This window comes from Plectropomus leopardus, chromosome 2 (assembly GCF_026936395.1).
Source record: "Plectropomus leopardus strain MGB_pleo_1.0 chromosome 2, ASM2693639v1, whole genome shotgun sequence".
In the NCBI taxonomy this organism is placed as follows: Eukaryota; Metazoa; Chordata; class Actinopteri; order Perciformes; family Serranidae; genus Plectropomus; species Plectropomus leopardus.
In genome coordinates this window covers 8,393,353-8,412,500 of record NC_142177.1, presented here as the reverse complement: position 1 = coordinate 8,412,500, position 19,148 = coordinate 8,393,353, and the positions used below count along the sequence as shown (strand labels likewise).

The 19,148-nt window shown below is 40.1% G+C and overlaps 1 protein-coding gene across 3 annotated transcripts in view; it reads right to left on the bottom strand.

The window, feature by feature from the left end:
• Positions 1-1,269: 1,269 nt before the first annotated feature.
• The window catches only part of wnt4 (wingless-type MMTV integration site family, member 4), a 160,222-nt gene continuing 142,343 nt past the window's right edge, over positions 1,270-19,148 (bottom strand). For all 3 annotated transcript variants that reach the window (XM_088083962.1, XM_088083971.1, XM_042494997.2), the window contains 5 exons: positions 7,296-7,377; positions 5,777-5,930; positions 5,127-5,258; positions 4,643-4,785; positions 1,270-3,289 (listed from right to left, as the gene is read on the bottom strand). In XM_088083962.1, the coding sequence (XP_087940088.1) occupies positions 2,819-3,289; positions 4,643-4,785; positions 5,127-5,258; positions 5,777-5,900 (870 nt within the window). In that variant the 5' untranslated portion in view covers positions 5,901-5,930; positions 7,296-7,377 and the 3' untranslated portion in view covers positions 1,270-2,818. The remainder of the gene's footprint in view (positions 3,290-4,642; positions 4,786-5,126; positions 5,259-5,776; positions 5,931-7,295; positions 7,378-19,148) is intronic.

Below are 19,148 nucleotides of genomic sequence, written 5' to 3'. Positions count from 1 at the left end.
ATCTGCTCTCTCTCACTTTCCATCTTTTTATCCTCTCGTGTTCTTTCTTTCCCTCTGGCTAACATTGTTTTGGTGGCATTCATTCTCTCTCGCTCTCTCTTTCGTGCACACAGACACTCACACATAAACACACACCAATGTATCTTCATAGAATTACTTGTATAATATTCTACGAATTAGCAGACCATGGATGATGTCAGGTGCCTCACGTAGAGTTATGGAGGTTAGGTTTAGGAATAGAAACAATGTCCCATAAAATGACTCAGAGTTCAAACGGTTCTGAACACTGGCCTCCAGGGGAAAGTTTGGGGTAAACGCCACATGTTATCTTATGTTACGATGATGTTATGTACGTAACGTTTTCTGAGAGAGTAGATGTTACAGACCTAACATCTTACTGGTCTCCTGGGTAAAGTCCTGACATTATGTGTGACATTATGTTACAATGATGTTACATCAAGATGACGTTACGTTACAATGATATTACAGACTTTAGGTAAAGGTTAGGTTTAGGGAAAGAAAAATGGTGACCATGCCCTTAAAATGTCCCAGAATTTACATGGTCTCAAACACTGGTCTCTTTGGGAAAGTTCCGAGGGAAAGTGCTGACGTTATGACTGACATTATGAACTTGTCATAACATTATGTAATTAGCGCGAAGCTATGGAGGCTAGGTTTAGGAAAAGAAATATGGTGACAGCCTCCCCTAAAATAACTCCGAGCTCACAAGTTCTGAACACTGTTCTCCTGGGGAACGTCCCAGGGGATAGTCCTGATGTTACATTTCATATGACATTACGTTGCGTATGACATTACGTTGTGCATGATTTCACGTTACAATGACATTATACTAAACATCTCCTGAGTGATTAGAAGTCACCTAATTAAAGTCTACCATGTGTCCTGGGAAAAGTGTGGAGGAAAAGCCCTGATATTATGCATGGTGTTAGGTACTTAACCTAAAGTTACATAATAAATGTAAAGTTACAGAAGTGAGTTTTAGTATTTCACACAGTTCTGAACAACTGTCTCCTGGGGAAGTCCCGTGGGAAACTCCTATGTTTCGTGACCTTTTTGACTCCAATCAGCATAATGGTCACTTGATCACAGCCTTCCAAAATAGGGGGTTATGCACTGGTTATGTGGGATATGTTCGAATGTTGGTCCATTTTTCGTACGAAAATGTACCAATGGTGCATGAGGACAGCCTGCACAAACACACACACACATATAGAGCACATAGTATCTTTTGAAAGAAGGGACAACAGCCATTTTTGACACAGCATATATTCCGTATTAACATACATTCATAGGCAGTATAGTCTTCTTCAGTGTATAAGTCTTTACAGATCTACAGTATGTCTCTATAATGATAGCACGTTATTATAGGAAAGCTTGGCTTTGTGGTGGTACAAGACAACAATAGAGTCCTGACAGTGGCATGGGAAACCGTGTGTGTGTGTGTGTGTGTGTGTGTGTGTGTGTGTGTGTGAGGAACAGGGAAAATTGAATATGTGATCAGATGTTGTGGGGCGAGGGCTCTATGTGCGCTTGGAGAGAAAGTGCTTCAGTCATCATGCATGGTGAACATGCTCGGCAACCCTCTGGCAGACCCCTTTGTGTGTGTGTGTGTTTACATTATGTGTGTTTGCTGGTGCATGCACGTCTCTGTGTGTTTACTCGTGTTTGCATTAAGCCAACTAGCGTTTGGCAGATGGCGCAAGAGGAGGCCAAGATCAACATCAAACCAAATGAGCACGCAAGATTTTCACAATATGTTGTTTTGAAATACTAACCAGTTTTTCTTTTAAATCTGATCTGGAAAGTCTGGTTTCTTGTTGCAAGTAGCAGCTGTTGATGAATACAGGTGTAGATTTGGAGCAGTGTTTGCTGTGTGTGTTTTGCTCGTTTCATGCCCATCACCTGCCAGTGCTATAGGCTTACAGAAAAGACAGGAAGGAGCTGACAGTGGCTTTCACCTGTCTGTCACCAACCTCCCTCTGACAGAAAGACAGTGTGTGTGCGCGTGCGTGTGTGTGTGTGTGTGTGTGTGTGTGTGTGTGTGTGTGTGTGTGTGTGTGTGTGTTTGGAGCAGCATCAGGGCATTGCAAGGGGCAAAATAAATGACTCAACAGCAGCTGAACCTCAGCGCAGCACAGCCATGTATACTCAGGAAGCAAGTCACAGAAAGTCTCTCTGCAACACGTTCCTCCTTGTTTTTTTCAAGTCTGTCCTCTGACAGACTCGGCGTCTCCCTTTTTGACATCCAGCACTCCAAGTTAGTCCCCGAAGCAGCAGCAGCAGCAGCAAGGATAGAGGGCAAACAGCCCTCCTCGACCCCACCCCAACCCTTTAGCCCTTCCCACCCATGGGTCCAGTTTGTCCCTTATTATCTCCATTCGTCTGTTCCCTCCTTCTAGGTCCATCCCCTGTCAATCACCTCAGTCTCAACAAATAAGTTAAACATTACAAAAATAAGAAGGATCAATGACAAAGCAAATATGAGAATGGGGGAGGGAGACAGAAAGTGAAAGATGCTCTCTATTTGAAAAGAAACAAACTGCCTCTGCTTTGTTGGGAATCCCATGCATAATCTACTGATATCCATTAAGGTGGCATTAAATGAACTGAATGACATTTGGCCTCTCAGCCACTGAGTTTGTTTCTGTTGACCAGTAGTTGGAGAGTGGGGTGGTTTCAAGCAGGGGAGGAGGGAGATTCAAAAGTCCTTTTTGCTCCCTCTGGCCATGGCAATTGAGCAGGAGTGTGGGGTGCTTGTTTTGTCCATCAGCAGTGCCCTCTGTTCCCCTTACTCCCGTCACCGGCATGTGTGCATCTCCACCATTTTGCGGCATTGTTTGCATTTTACATAACAGCACCAGTGGAACTTACAACTGCACCTGTCCACCACCTCCACTTCCTGCGTCTGGAAGCCGCGGCCACAGCACATCAGCTCACAGCCATCGATGGCCTTTGAGGTTCTGTTACACTGGCGGCCCACTGTGCCCAGCATACCTGGCGTGCGCGGGTCATAGTCGCAGAAATCTGGACTGGGGTCTAGGTAGACCAGATCTTCGTCTGTGTGAGGTTTGAACTGGGAGTTTCGAGGCACCAGGACTTTGGTGGAGCCAACCTTGCGCTGCTCTACCTCAGTGGCCCCGTCAAACTTCTCCTTGATGACATTCCCCACTTTCCGGAAGGGTGGCATAGCTTTCCAGCAGGTCTTTACCTCACAGGAGCCTGAAACACCGTGACATTTGCACTCCACGCGCATGTGGGACAGGATGGCCTGCAGAGATGTCAAAAAACCTTTAGTTTGCAGAAAGAACATGAAATAATATGATGACAATGCACGGTATTTAAAAATAAATAGCTGCAGGGGATGGCACCATCTCTCAGTTGCTAACTGTTTGTGCTAAGAATAAGAGACTTGAGACTTGAGTATTATTTGAGTCCCAAAAATAAATGGTTGGATTTGATTTAGACGGCTGTGAGAATAGACAAACTACTTTGAAAAGTCATTTGAAACAGACTGGAACTTGACCTAGACTTATTTGAATGACTTGAGACTTGGTTTGGACTTGTCTGAAATTAGTTGAAATTTGACTTGGACTTGCCTCAATTTACCTGAGTCTTGTCACGGATTTGTTTCCGGTAACTTAAAAAACTGACCTGCAATTGTCTTGATTGACTCAAAACCTGACTTGGACTTGTCTCATATGATGTAGGACTTGACTTGGACTTGTCTTACATAGCAAGACTCGAATGGAAATTTAATAGAACAGAATTGGAACTGTAACTTCCCCGACTGACTTGAAACTTGACTTGTCTTGATAACTTGAGACCTGACATGAACTTGCCTCAGCTGACTTAAAAAATGACTTGGACTTGTCTTAATTGACTTGAAACCTGACTTGGACTTGTCTGGAATAACATAAGACTTGACTTGGACTTATCTCAAATCACTTGAGATGAGATGTCCAATGTTGTAGACTTTTCTTAAATTACCTGTAACTTGACATGTACTTGACACTTAACTTTTACTTGTCTTCAATTATATAAAAATGTACTTGCATTTCTATTGACTGACTTGAAACCTTTCTTTAATTAGGAAAGACTTGCCAGCAGCTTGTCTTGAATGACTTAAAACTTGATGTGGAATTATGTCTGACTTGTCTTGAATGACATGAGACTTGACTTGAATTTATCCTGGAAAAACTTGAGACTTGACTTGCATCTTGACTGACTTGAGACTTGACTTGCACTCTTCTCAAATAACTCGAAATCAGACTCATATGACTTGAGACTGTCTTGAGCTTTCTGTTTTAGACTCTTTCCTAGTTTTCATTCTTCTCTGTGTAGCTGCTGTTTTAAGGAGCCAGGTGTGTATTAGCACATAGCTACCTATGTAATTATTATTCCTAATAAACTAAACTAATGTCCAGAAACTTTTTTACCCACGGAAAACATCTTCCTCAGCTACAAAAATACAGAGCCCTTACAGTGTTATCCAAATAGAATTGAAAGGGAATGCAAAATGTATTTTCCAAAAAATTCCACTGTGGCATTTTGGGTGTTGCATACTGAAAGAATTGCAGTGTTCTATAAAAAGGCATATTCACATTTCACATCAGTGAGTTACCTTCCTGCCAGCCTCATTGTTGTGCAGGTTCATGAGAGCCCGACTGGAAGACTGGCCTTTACTCCTCTCTCTCACATCCACAAATGACTGGGAAAAGGCCACTCCATATGCAATGTTATCACTGCAGCCCGACCACTGGAACCCTGTGACAAGATATCAGGATAGAGACAGGAAGTGGTTATCTGAATGGCTCTGTCATCACTCTTTAAACATCTCATAGAAACACTTTTCTATTCTGCAGCCAGTACTTTTGTGTTGTTGGTTCACTGTGATGCATGATATTGATAAGTTGGCACAATTAATATGCAACCATGATATCTGTCTTGACCTTTTCAACATAAAATAAGCATTTAAAATGTCACATAATTTAGTCTTTTAAAATAATTACATTAAAATGTACTGGATCAGTTGGTCCTCTGTTTCCTTTGCATTTGTGTGTGTGTGTGTTTGAGTGTGTGTTTGTGTAAAAGAGACAGAGACCTACCCTCTGGACTGACTCCATGCACATTGTGGTCGCAGCCACATTTTTCCAGCTCTCCGCTGCTGCAGGCCCTTGTGACCGCAAACGCCACACTGGCTGCTGAGATGGCATACACAAAGGCTGCCTCACGGGTGCCTAACACACACACACACACACACACGCACGCACGCACGCACGCACGCACGCACGCACGCACACGCACACACACACACACACACACACACACACACACACACACACACACACACACACACAAACACAGACCCACACACATACACACACAGTCATATTGTTTCATTATGCAACTGAAAAGAGCTTGTCATTCTAAATGGCAGAACAACATATACAGATAAAGAGTGAATTTAAGTCACACAGAGGGAGCCAAGACATTAACATGCAGGAGCTGGTTGAGCCAACACACATGGAAAACAGCTAAAAAGTGTCACAATATTTTAGAGTAAAATGGAATAATCCACGTGTAATCAGTTTTAAGTGATATCTAGGATATTTAGTTTTGGGTTATGACATGCACACAGGTAGAAATCTTGTGACAGTGTTTGTCAGTTGGAATGCTGTCTGTCATCAGTGTTTCTTTTGTGTCCAGTTGCTTACAGAGTGTTTGTTACAGAAATGGCTGCAGTGCCTAATCTTACCCTGGGTGACCACTTTGCCAAACACAGGCATGGTCTCCAGAGTTGAGCAGTTCCATCGACGGTTGCGAAACTGGAACTGACACTCGTCTATAGCTAGCTGTGCTCCACGACGTACTGCATCCATCACCTCCACGCTGCGCTTACAGATCTGAACCTGGAGGGGAGACACACAGGAGCTACATCAGCCAGAAACACAGAACACAAAACCACAAAATACTGCAGTTTTGCATAACCGCCAAGAAGGTCATGTTTCCAGTTTGATTTCTTTGTTTGTCAGTAGGACTACAGAAAAAGCAGAGGCTCCAATTTTTATGGAACTTGATGGAAGGGTGTAGCATGGGCCAAGGAAGAACCAATTAAATTTTAGAGTGGATGCAAATTATGGAGGGGATACACAAATTATTTATCACTTTTGTTAACGTTGCAAGATAAGGCATTTGGTCTTGGCAGATTTAGAGTCACACATTTTAAAATCCAGTAGATGGTAGTAAAGATCAATAGAGACAAAACAGACAATTATAGAAATAAGATGACTCCATATCACAATCCACATACACAGGTACCAGAAGCCCTCAGGGGTAGCCTACACATGTAATTTTTATACAGAAAGTAGTCATTATGGAGGACTCAGGGACAGTGGTGTCATGAGAGAAATGGTCCAATCCTTTTTTTTCTCCAAACTAAGGTGTAGTGATGGAAACGTGAATACACATATCATGCAACTAACTATATTCCTTCTTTAATCCAAATAGTCTGCATCAACTTCAACAGAGATAATGGGGGGAACAAATCAGTCCTTCGTACATCGTAAATGCACAGCCAAGATGATGAGACATAAGCCAAGCACATTAATATTTTGACATAACTCTAAGGATTTTAGAAATATATCCAGATATGTATAGTGGTTGCTTTTACGTATTTGCCTATCCTAGAAGACAAGACTGTTGGCATTGGCAGAGGTTTGTGCTCACCAAGTGGCTTTCTAATTTTAACAATACTTTGCCCTGGATGAAAAAGATTCACCAGTATTGCAAAAAAGCCAATGTATCCTCATACCATGGTTCGTATATCTTGCAATCATAAGCAAAGAATGGTTTGCGAATCTTATGAATATGAGTTGGGCGTCTCGTTACGTATTTAATGTAAAGTTGTTCAGGTTATGTTTAGGACAGTAAAGTTGCATTGTTTAAGCTTTGGAAAAGTAATTTTATGTGGGTTAGATTTACAAAAGTAAAGTTGCGTGAGTTAGGTTTAAGTAAGTTAGTGTCCCTTAAAATTACTCAAGCTGGGGACATGAACCTGGCTCTTCTGAGGTAAAGTCCTGTGTTTGCTTGATCTGTACACCACCCCAACCTGCAAACTTGTAATGATTTTCACTCTTCCTTCTTTACTCCCATCAGCACATTCTTGATGTTATCACTGCCTTCATGATTACGTGGGTTATATACAAATTCTGGTGCATTACTTTTGTAGGTATGCATACAAAGAGTGCATGAGAACAGCCTGAAAAAGTATGTACCTGTCTCTGGATGAGGCCTCGTAACCTCTCGCATGTCTCCTCATCCCTGATGCTTCCCACTGATGACAGCTTGGCCAGGTACCTGACAGAAAAAAAACAGTGTATATTATTGTAGATTACTTTGGTGGACCTGAAAGTACCTGGATAGTAGAACTTAAAAGTAGGCCTATCATTCTGATGGTACAAGGTGAGACAAAAGCAACATGAAGACTGCAAATTACCTACACCATAGTGTCTTTTTGGTACAATTATTGTTACAGGTAATATTTCCTCTTGAAACCTGGAACGACTGAATTTGACGACACTATTCAGAGAAAGCAGGGCTTGTGTACAACATATTTTGGTTCCCATGACGTTGTGGGAATGTTTTGGACAGATGTCTGCTTTGGAGGACACTGAGAGGAGGGAAAGTGGTTTATCATACACACCACCTCCAGGCCAGACAGGTCAGGGAGATATACTGCACACAAACAAACACACAATCTTAGATGTGGGAGAAAATGGCATCAGTCTGGGTGCACTGACCCTGACACATCCACCTCACCTCACTCCAGTCTCATATCTCCAGACCCAGCTGCACCTGACAGAAATAGGCTTTCGCATAAGCTGGCAGTGAGTCTCCCACAGAAGAAGCAACCCATTATTATGTAGTGTCTACACTCCTCATTGTGTACTCATTTAAACAAATATTGAGTCTAAAAAACATACTTTAAAACAATGGAAAGTTTCATAGATGACATGACATAACTCTGGATTAAAAGATTCAAAGAAACTTTTGCCGTACGTTTATTTATAGTGTTAAAAAAAATGTAGTTCAGTCACCATCAGGAAATCGTTGCAATATATGTTGGATATATTACATTTACACATCAACGTTTCTGAAATGATCAAATATTTAAGCTAACTTTGTCAAGTTGGCAGTGATGCCTGCCTCACTGTAACACCACTGCAGACCACTTTTCAAGTGAAAAACAACAAACAAAAGAACTTGGCATTGCAAAATTTAGCACCACTGTTTAAAATTTCGTGAAAGGACAGGGACAAATGGAATGAAAGTGATAATCTAACTATTTTACTGTAAAAGAATGAATTTAGTGTTCGTAGGCTTGTCCTACGCTAGAAAGAGTTTAGATATCACATGGCCCTTAATAAAGTCAAATTCCAACAAAATTAACTTTTAGTCTATCATTCTGTACAAGCAGACATGTTTTTCCTTAAGGTTTCTCAAGCTTGTTTTATGAGTCTCGGGTTATGAGTTCCCAAGACCACACATACCTCTGTAAAGCCCTGTTAGCCCGTCTCAATCAGGCTGTGGCACAGATCCAGATTGCAGAGAATTCTGCTGTCCGATTATTGACAAAGCTATAATGCACAACATGAAGCCATGCCACCAATGTTTTACACCAACTGAGTGCATCAAAGGCTTTATGGCATTGTAATCATAGACATAGCCTACACATCAGTTGTTAGCTACATCTCAACTCCTCCTGAGGTGGAAATAAAGGTAGAAAAAGTTTGGAATTTGTGCATTATGTGACTATGTGTAAACGTGGTAGTATAATTAATTAAATCCTTCCAGAAGTCAAACAACTCCTTCACTTCATTCACCCTCTCATCTTTTCCTCTCAACAGTTCAGATAATCTCTCTTTCTCTCTCTCACTCCTTCTCTTTGATGGCCTTCCTTTTCTCCTCCGCTTCAGACAGTGTCAGTATTTAGCACTCATCGCTGTGATAACCTCGATCTCTGCTACTCCGCCACATCTCAGCCACATCCGCTCACATCCGCCTTCAGGGGTGACCTCACTCTCTCATGAGGTTGACTCTTTCTCAGGAGCTCCACCAAGCCCCCCCAACCTTCATCAGACTGTGTCTAAAGTTGTTTACGTCATGAACCAACAACACTTTATTTAAAGCTGCACTACTCAATAAGTCTATGATAACAATGGATTATATAGGTGTTATTAGACTGAACAAACTTTGTAGTAGTTCTAAGATTCCTCCTTTTTGTGGTGACAGCACTGTTAGAAGTAGAAAAGATTATTGCTCGGGTTTATCAGCAAAATAGACAGTAGTTGGAGAAAATTAAGAAAATGTTGCAAAATTTGACATTTTTAAGGCATAAGAGTATTCAGTTTCTGCACGAACACTTAAAGAGGAGAAAAATAATAATAAGAAGCAATAAAGAAGAAGAAAAATCTGAGCAAAAACAACAGGGCTCCAGCAGCAAGCACCACTGCTTCCCCCTAAAAATGGTCATTTAAGAATCATATTGACATTATACCATATACATTTCAATATATATTCCTGTCGCAGACAGGAAGAAATACAAGAAATACACGGTTTCAAAATAAAAGCCCGCTCATGATATTTTTGTGGACGGAATTCCTTCAGTTTTCAACACAATGCTTTTTATTGTGAAATATTTGCAAGATTGTGTTGTTGACAATACCGTGGTCTGCATCTATAAATTAGTCAAGTACTGGCCTTTACTTGTGGAAATACAGTAGCTGTAGCAGCAAGCGGCCCGGCCACAGCAACAATGCTGTCAAGCACTGCTCATACATGCAGAGAGTCCTGCACTTGAGAGATTTCTGTTATTTCCTCTTTGTAAAAGTTATACCTAACGCTGTGGTCCTAGATGTGCTTCAATTAAGCATTTTTTTAAAGTAACTGAAAGTATTTTCATCATAAAGAACAATGATATGAAAATGAAAATGTGATAACAGTGATAAGAAAACCTGATAATTTCAGCATTTCTAAACTGAGTTGCAGTAAATCTAAACCTTTGTTAAACCCCACTGTCTGTCAGTTTATTTGTCTTTCCAGATCTGCACCCCCACCTCCACCCCCGGCCTCCCACTGTGGATCCAGTCCAACTCAGCTCTCCTGCTCTGATTTGCTCCGTTGCAGAAGCGAGTTTTTCATCAAAGCCATGTGCGGCGTTTGATCCCTCTTTGTTGTTTAGCGGAGCCTTGGGCGGCTACGTTTGGGCTCAGGCATCCAGCTGGGAGACCATCAGACAGCGATAAAAACAACCCACGGAGAAAACACAAGACAACAACAGAGCCCTGCCTGTCTGACGGGCAGCACCACACTCACAATGACACAGACAGCTGCATGGCGTCCTGCTGACCCTGGAAACATTTCATAAACATTGGATAAGCTGTTATTCAGGTGATTTTATGGATATGTATTTGTGTGCATGCGTGGGAAATGTTCAGCACAGGCCTTGGGCGAATGTGTGTGAGTGTATTCAGCCCTGTTTCACTTTATCTGTTCATTCTCCTTTGCGTACCCGTCGCTTCCCAGAGACAAGGTTAACAAAACGACTCAACAAGGAGACAGACCCATAGAAGGACAGAGCAACACACACACACACACACACACACACACACACACACACACACACACACACACACACACACACACACACACACACCATCATCCCACATCTCATCCTCATTCCACTCCCTCTTTCCTCTCTGTCTCTCTAGCCTCTGGTGGTTGCGTGCTTAAATCCCAGGGGCCTAAGCCCAGTGGAGCCAGTGGTGTTGTGAAGGCTGCGATGTGTAATGCAACACAAACACGCGAATGCACCACAGTCCAGGTGGAATGCTCCATACCTCCCACCCAGAGCCCCCCGCGGCCTCATGGGAGGCCGAAACTGAGAATAACAGATCATTCTAAACAGAGAAGACATTTATGACGCAGGTTGTTATCTGGAGACAGGAAATAAAGGCTAACATAAAAATGGTGAATACCACACAGAAATCCCCTTTTGAACCACTTTTATGCTTTCTAAATATGAATTACTACAATTCAATGAAAAAAAACTTGCGGTTTTTCAGGGAATACCTTTACTGTAGTGCAGAAAAGATCAGACATGTATGAGTCGATCGACATCAAATTAATGAACAATTCTGATAATAATCATCAGTTAAGTGGTAACAAAAGATCTAGTGTAAAGGTCCTTATACTGACCACCAGATCTTCATTCTGAATGAAAACTCTGAAAGCTGGTAAACTGTCCTTTGAGCTTACATTTTTTGTGGCATAAAGTGTTTCTAAAGGTCCAGGTCTACGTTAATTTACATTAATTGCCTCCTTGCAGAGAGTTAGAAGAGAAGATTGATAACAGACGTAGGAGTCGCACATCGAGTGCAAATCAGAAGCAAATCTCAAGTCTTAACTTTCAAGTCTGGGTCAAATCCCAAATCATCAGTCCCAAATCCCAAATTAATGTGGTGAGAATCAAGCAAGTCAAGTCAGGTCCATGCTGTAAAGTCAAGGAAGTCACAAGTCATAAGAAATTCTGATGATCTGGTCAAACACTTTCTAGCTTATGTTTGACCAGCTAAAACGTTAGCCAGCTTACATTAACTTTTCTTTGTGGGATTTGAAGTGACAGATGAAGTTGGATGCTGTAGATTTGTGATTTTTGAGCTTTAGACTTTGCGCACTGCTGTTCTATTCTCATTACCATCATCAACATAATCCTTGAATCAAAATATTATTTTTTTTGGATCAGCCTCCTCCATGATGGCTGCCTTGCGTGTTGACTCTGTTGGCCTGCAGCTGGTTGCCAGTTTTGTGTGCACTGCCCCAGAAATCATCCAATCATATTTTTCAATATGTCAATATCCTGAAAAATGCAAATAACGAATGAAACAAAGTCAAGTCCTTTTGAGTCATCTTTCTGAAGTCTAAGTCAAGTCTTCAGTCATGAATACAAGAGTTTTTTTATTCGTGTTTGTCATGCACGTTTAAAGTCCTTAAATTTGCAACTTAAGTTTGATTTGAGTCGATTATTTGACTAAAGTCCCTCACTAACTGAAACATCTCTTATGTGTGTATGGTGAATAGCTTGGCTTAGCATAAAGGCTAGAAACAGGGAGAAGCTCCTTACCTGGCTCTGTCTAAAGGTAACAAAATTCACTTGCAAAGTCCTTCTGAAGCTCATTGATTAACACAGTATATTTTTTTACACAACAACAGTGTAAAAACAGGTTGGATTTCATAACAAGTTGCATAATATGCTTTGCACTATTTCTAGGCCACTCTCATTGGATTCAGAGGTATTAGTCTTCTCATCTAACCTTTTAGTGAGAAAACAAGAAACATATTTTGTTTGTGTGTTTGTTATTACCAAAAAATGTTCTATTAAAAAAATCAAAAAAATCTATTAACATTTCTCAGTATGCCAGAATATTGTTGGTTTTGGCCCCTCAAAAGAGTTTGTGCATTTTTTTTTTTTACATTATTTTATGTGATTTTGAATGGAATTTGGTTTGTAGACTTGTGTTTCAGCAACTTTTGAACAGCTTGTTTTCATGATTTTCTGATATTTGTAATCTAAAAAAAAACAACCTAAAATTTAATACCAAACTGAAAGTAAAACTTATCTATTTTTCTTCAAGCCAGACTCCAATATTTAGTGAAAATGCATGTGTTAGGAAAGCACTGAGCATACGACTGGATAAATGAGACTTATACTGCACAAGTTGCGTGAGAATTGTAGACAGATGGTTGATATAGTTCTGTTATTTTTAATGTGGTCCCAATCAATCAATAAATCAATATGTTTGCTGTGAAGTATTCCTTTACAGAGAGTAGTTACCTTTTACAGTCAGCTGGAGGATTATTTAAATGAAAATGGCAAAAGTGCACTGACCTGTTACATTTAGACAAAACTTTTATTCCCTTTTAAAAAGAGGCTTTAAAAAAAAATCCCCTCTTGAACGATCTTTATTGCTGCCTCCCATTGTGCTGCACTTTCCTGTCTGAAATGTATTTGTCCACCAATCAGTTTCACGCTTTCTGTCACTATTTTCACTCAACATTGAATATCTTAGTTAAACAAGTTATTTTATCAAATAAAAAGTCATCTAAACTGAGTGCTAAATGATGAAAAAAATGTGACAGTAAAGACGAGAGAAATGCAGGGGAGGGAGGGGATACAGAGGCTGGACACATCTGCATGACAGTCGTGGGCTTCAGCAAACTTCTCAGCACTCCTACACACACATACACACACTCACATGTAGCCTATGCACACTCTCGCACACGAAATGACACAAATGCTCACAAACTGTAGCACACCCTCTGTGCCTCCATCACCTCTAATGTGTATTTATATGAAAATATCCTCGTGTTTGCTTTTCCAGCACTGAGCACACAGCAGAGGTACACAGTGACAGGTAAATATAGCATGGATGGGAAATGCAAGGAGGAGAGCTGCAAGAAAGAGTCTAAGAAACGTTTTTTTTTTCCTACTGAGGAAGAAGGAAATGTGCACAGCTTGTAGAAGAGTTAACAGACCTGCAACCAGTGCTGCAACGAGTTTTTCACGAGCTGCATCAGCAATATTTTTCTTACAAGACATCATACATTCAGTAGTGCAAATACAGAGGCAGCAGAGACTTAACCGGCACATAAAGGCAAGTGTGACTGTGGTGTGACCTGAGCTAACCCTCCCTGTCCCCTCTGCAGTGGACACCTACAGTATGTAAAACACACAGTGACCTGTAGAGGGCACTATCTTCTCAGTTTACCTCCAGCCACTGTCTAAACTACAATACGGTACTCTGCTTGCCCTCCAACCTGCTGAACCTTTTGTGACTCCCCTGACGGCTTCAGATGATCAGACTGCTCTGAACAGCCAATATCATGTGTCTCCTCATATTTTTCTTTAAAAAAAACACCCGTTGATTGCATAATACACTGGGTAGGTGCCCGAAACTCATAAGGATGGAAAAAGCCTCTAAACCTGTAGTCTCCAGCAACTCTAGGGAATTCTTTGGATGTTTGCATCTATAGCATTAGACCAATTTTGTATAGATTATTCCATAATGACAGAGACATTTAACTGACATCTAAGTCTGAATCTAGAGTAATGATCTTGAAACAAAATATCTGCATTTCTAGAAACCATGAATTATGCGAAATATCTGATTAAGGTCGGCTAATTCATAAAATGCCTTAATATGCCACCTCAGTTAGGGAGTTAGGGATTATTGATTTACACATCCTAGAAAATATGTGTTAGCCTGCCGACCTGTCCAGGGTGCCCCCCGCCTCTCGCCCAGTGACAGGTGGGATAGACTCCAGCCCCCCCGGGACCAAGGACAAGCGGTTACGGACAATAAATGAATGAACATCCTAGAAAAGCTACCAGACCTTAGTTATTTTCAAAGGAAGAAAAAAAGTTTCACAGAAGAAAGCTTTCTAATTCTGACCAATCGTAGCCTCATATTGACCTCTGGACCCTTTATGAATTATGGATCCCATGTCAGTGAGCACCTGTCCATGAAGAGCAGACTTAGTGTGTGCTAAAGATGCCCTCTGACCAGCTTCCGAATCATTACACACATGAATTTCACATTTTTTAAGATTTTCTCTCCAAAAATGATCCAACATCTAGAAGATACAACACATACTCATACTACAGAATAGATCATTTGACTCCCAGAACAACAATGACCATTGGATTGTACCAGCAACAGTGCAGATGCTGACGGTTGCTGTTTTAAACAAGTGATTAGCATTGTGAAATGTTGTCATGTTCAGTGTGTTTCAGAGAGGTAATTATTCAATATGATGGTAATTTGTATGCAAGTAGTTTGTGGCTGGATTGCATAATATAGAGAGTCTCACTGATAGAAATGTGGTGGATAAAATGCTGGTAAAACCTTTAGAACAATATAACCTTTATGAAGGTAAAATAATGCTCTTGGTCTGGATGCACATGCCTTAAACACCTGTGGCTGCATCTTGTGTCATCTGAGGATTCCCTTTTTCTTATCATAACTTTGACCATGGTTCTTCAGAAATATGGACCGAATGGTTGACCTATCCCTGAACAATTTGCCAGAATATCACATGGCTGATTCATAAAAATATGGCAATAAAGTCCAAAGAAAGCACTGCTTACATGCAGTAGATTGTCCAGGAGGGTGGCCATGCTCTTATGTATTCATTGACAAAAAGAAAATAAAAGTAGGATATAAATCTTCAAAGAAAAAAGTTAAAGGTAAAAAAGATGTGAGGAGACAGACAAAAATGTCAAAGGAAATACTTAAGCAAGGAATGAAAAATTGGAGCACAGTGAAACAGTAAGGTGATAAGAAGAGAAAGTCAGCGTAGTCACTGAGCAACCAGAGGCTTGTGTGTGTGTGTTTGTGTGTGTGTGTCCACACGTGTGTCTGGGTGTATTTATATGCTGCTGGCTCCACTAGAGCTCATTTCCCCCTAAAAATAACATGCTCTGCCAACACCACAACCCTCACTCACACACACACACACACACACACACACACACACACACACACACACACACACACACACACACACACTCTTACTTTCACACATATTTGGGAAAAGTGGCAATAAAAGCCATGAAATTAACCTCCTGCCTGGTGTTAGTGCCGTGGCCCCTAAAGGCTAGGAATCAATTAGTGTGTGTGTGTGTGGGTGTGTGTGTTTAATATTCATGCATACCAGCCTCATCCAACCATAGTCTTCAGCCTGTTTTACTGTCTAGTGATTCTGTGTGGTGTTTTTTTTTATTGTCTTGTTTCTGTCTATAACTACATAACGTCTTTCAGGTGATGTAACAAACCTTCTGGCCGGCATGTTGGAGGTCTGTAGCACTCACAGAAACAATAGCTGTGAACAGCTGATTGTTTCTAAATGCAGGACTTGACTGTAGCTGGATCCTGTGCTGTGTACCTGGGACCAGGTTTTGTGTAAATAAGCTAATTAACTAGCTAATCAGATTGTCCAGACTGGAACATATGGCTACTCCTCAAAACGCGGATCACATTTTGAGGACAGAGAAACCAAGATCTAAAGGTGTCAGTGCAACTTGATCTGTGTTTATGATTTCTCCACCACATTTATTTTTCATTTTTATGTGCATGTTAAACAATTGTTTTCCAACCTCACCTGACCTCGAGCATTCTTGATAACTTGAATTAACATGAATTACTGTTGATCGCTGTCATGTCCCTTTATCTAAGTGGATCAGTGACTGAAGATGTTCGCCTGATATTTCTTACCTGGACAGCTACACGTTTGATTGAATCACCAGGTATTTTTACACTAAGTGTTGTCTGTAAATAACAAGTGTATTAACCCTTTGAAATCTGGACTGACCTAACTTTTCTTGTGCTGCATTCTGATGCATTCACAAGTATTAAAAACTTTCGAACGTCAGGCAAAGGGGTTTGCTTTCTCTTGAAAACATACAAAAAAAAAAGGCAAGAAGGAAATTAGTAGATTTGGAAAATTATTTTAAAAAATAGCTCAGGGAAAATGTCCAAAAACGCTGATATTGTAATTGTCATATGTATTTTTGAATTATTTTACAGATTCTCATTATTTTTAAGCACTTTTTTAAAGGTCATTTTCTTGTTTCTTTGTTTGTTGTTATTTTAATCAATTTTTTTGCTTTGTTTTTTTTTCTAATTTTCAGGAAAATTTTCGTAGGATAAGGTAATCAGTTATGTAGGTTAGGTTTAGGACAGAAACATGGTGATGACATACCTTAAAATACCTCAGAGTTTTACATGGTCCCATTTACTGGTCTCTAAGAGGAAAGTCCTGTGTTTGCTTGACCAATCCACCACCCCGACCTGCTTCCTGATACAGCCTCTTGGTCTTTTTACTACTTCTTGATTATGAGGGTTCTATACCTATTGTGATGCATTAATTTTCGTAGGTATACATACAAACAGTGCATGAGAACAGCCTGAACAGCGTCGGGGCTCAACCTTGACAATAATGCAATGCTGGTCTGGTCTATGGTTAAGCTGGCAAAAGATGTATCTTAGTTGGACAAAGACAATAACCATGCATGATCAAATCAGCTTTTGATTAAGCAAATTTCAGGATGTAAAACATCACATGTTTGCAGAGTTACAGCTTCTAATTGTCACTGTATTTTCTCATTTGGTTTTTCTCATGACTTTCAAAAAACCTCAAACATGTTTATTCTGTCTTTTTCTGTTAAATGAGAATCTACTTGTAATGTATTTGATAGTAATATTTAGGTATCTTGTCATTTCATTGAGCATTAATATGTAAGTCACATCCATGCTATTACAGGGAAAGTGATCGCCTTCCACAAGTCTTAGCCAGATAACTTAGAAGGGTCTAAAAGCTGAGTTGGTGTACCTCTTGCCAGATTATTGTAGCCCTGTTGCAAGAGGAAAATGTTGGTATTGTAAGTTTCTGAAAACCATGGATACATTGCATTTGTACATTTCATAGGAATCACATTAACATCTCTAAAGACAAATAGTTTATGAGCTGATTACGTCATCAGGAGGTGAAGGGGGTGGTATAAAGCCGAGGGTGCAAAGTTGCAGACGACTGTTTGAGACCAACAAACAACAAAACTTTTTAAGCCACTAAACATGGGTGTTTTTTAGTGAGCCATTGCTGTGTTTCCACCAGCGATAGTGCCACAGAAAGTGTATGTTTTGTACCAAGTAATCATTGTGTTTTCAGGTGGAATTGTGCCACTAATAATAGCCACACATTTATCACAGTGTTGTTGTATCTTCTGTTTTATAATGTGCAAATGTAATGTATCCATGATTTGCAGAAATGCACGAGGCTACCATTTATTCTGGTTATTGGGCTGATGATGACCCCCTTACAGCAACTTCCTACTTACATGGTGAACAAAGAGCAATAATATCATCCCATTTGACTTTGAACACCTGACAAATCTAAGCTCTTTTAGCTTATATGTTTTGGTCTCCAACTCCCGAGAATAATATCCAAGCTTGCAAGAATTTTGACTTTCTTCATTAGTCACTTGGTTAGCTCTGGTACAGTCAGCTTGTCTGAGCTCTTGCTGGAAACACCCAGCAATGTTTTTACATAGATGATGATTTTATATTGATGAGAATAGTAGAATCAACCAAAAAGCCTATGTGTGGATGCAATAACAATGCATGAAGTAGAAGATATATATTTGGTGGATTAATTTTAATTATAGCTTTTACAGTTTGTGATGGGGACAGAATTGGTAAAGGTTGGACATTTTGAGCAATAGGGTCCCATATGCAATTTTAATTTTGGATGATTTGACATTTGTCAGGTTTAAATTAAAGAGGAGCAAGATGGCTTTACAGCAACTTAGACTAATGGTTTGATCTCTTATGTTGCCAATATCGTGGATGAGCTGGAAAGAATGTGATTGCATAATTGATGTGTTTTTCCACAGTGTCAAAGATGAATTTATGGTTGTTTTTATTTTCACACTCAGTTCTGATAGATAAGGAGATAAGCTTGCTTGTTAAAGTGAAATTATTCATGTGCAGCGAGCAGGTTTAGACATGCACCATTTACACTCCTGCCAACTATTTACACAGTTAACACACATGTATAAACTGTGAGTTGTACACAACTTCGTATGGATAAAGAACTCTCTGTGTATGAGGTTAGAAATTTTCAGCATGGTTCTCACCTATCTGGTACCTAGTCATCATTGCTAAACTGAACAGAACAGAATCCCTTACTTTTACATGTTTAAAACAAATTTTAAGGCAAAGAAAAATGAATTACTAATTTCTAAAGGTAAAAAGACAAATTTGTTTGTAACCAAAGTCAAGTTCCAAGCTCCCAAATGTACCCCTCCAGTAAAAATCAAGGGGTTTTAGCCCTGAACATGGACTTGATTTAAAAAGCGTTTGTCAACCCACTTCTAGATAAACATGGATTTCTTTCAGCATCTTGATTTTGGGTGATTTGGGGCTTTTGTTTGGTTTTAAATCACCAAAGTTTTGGTTATAAAAGGTGCTGACTCCCAACCCTTGAAGTGGCACTAAAGTCTGAATATGTGT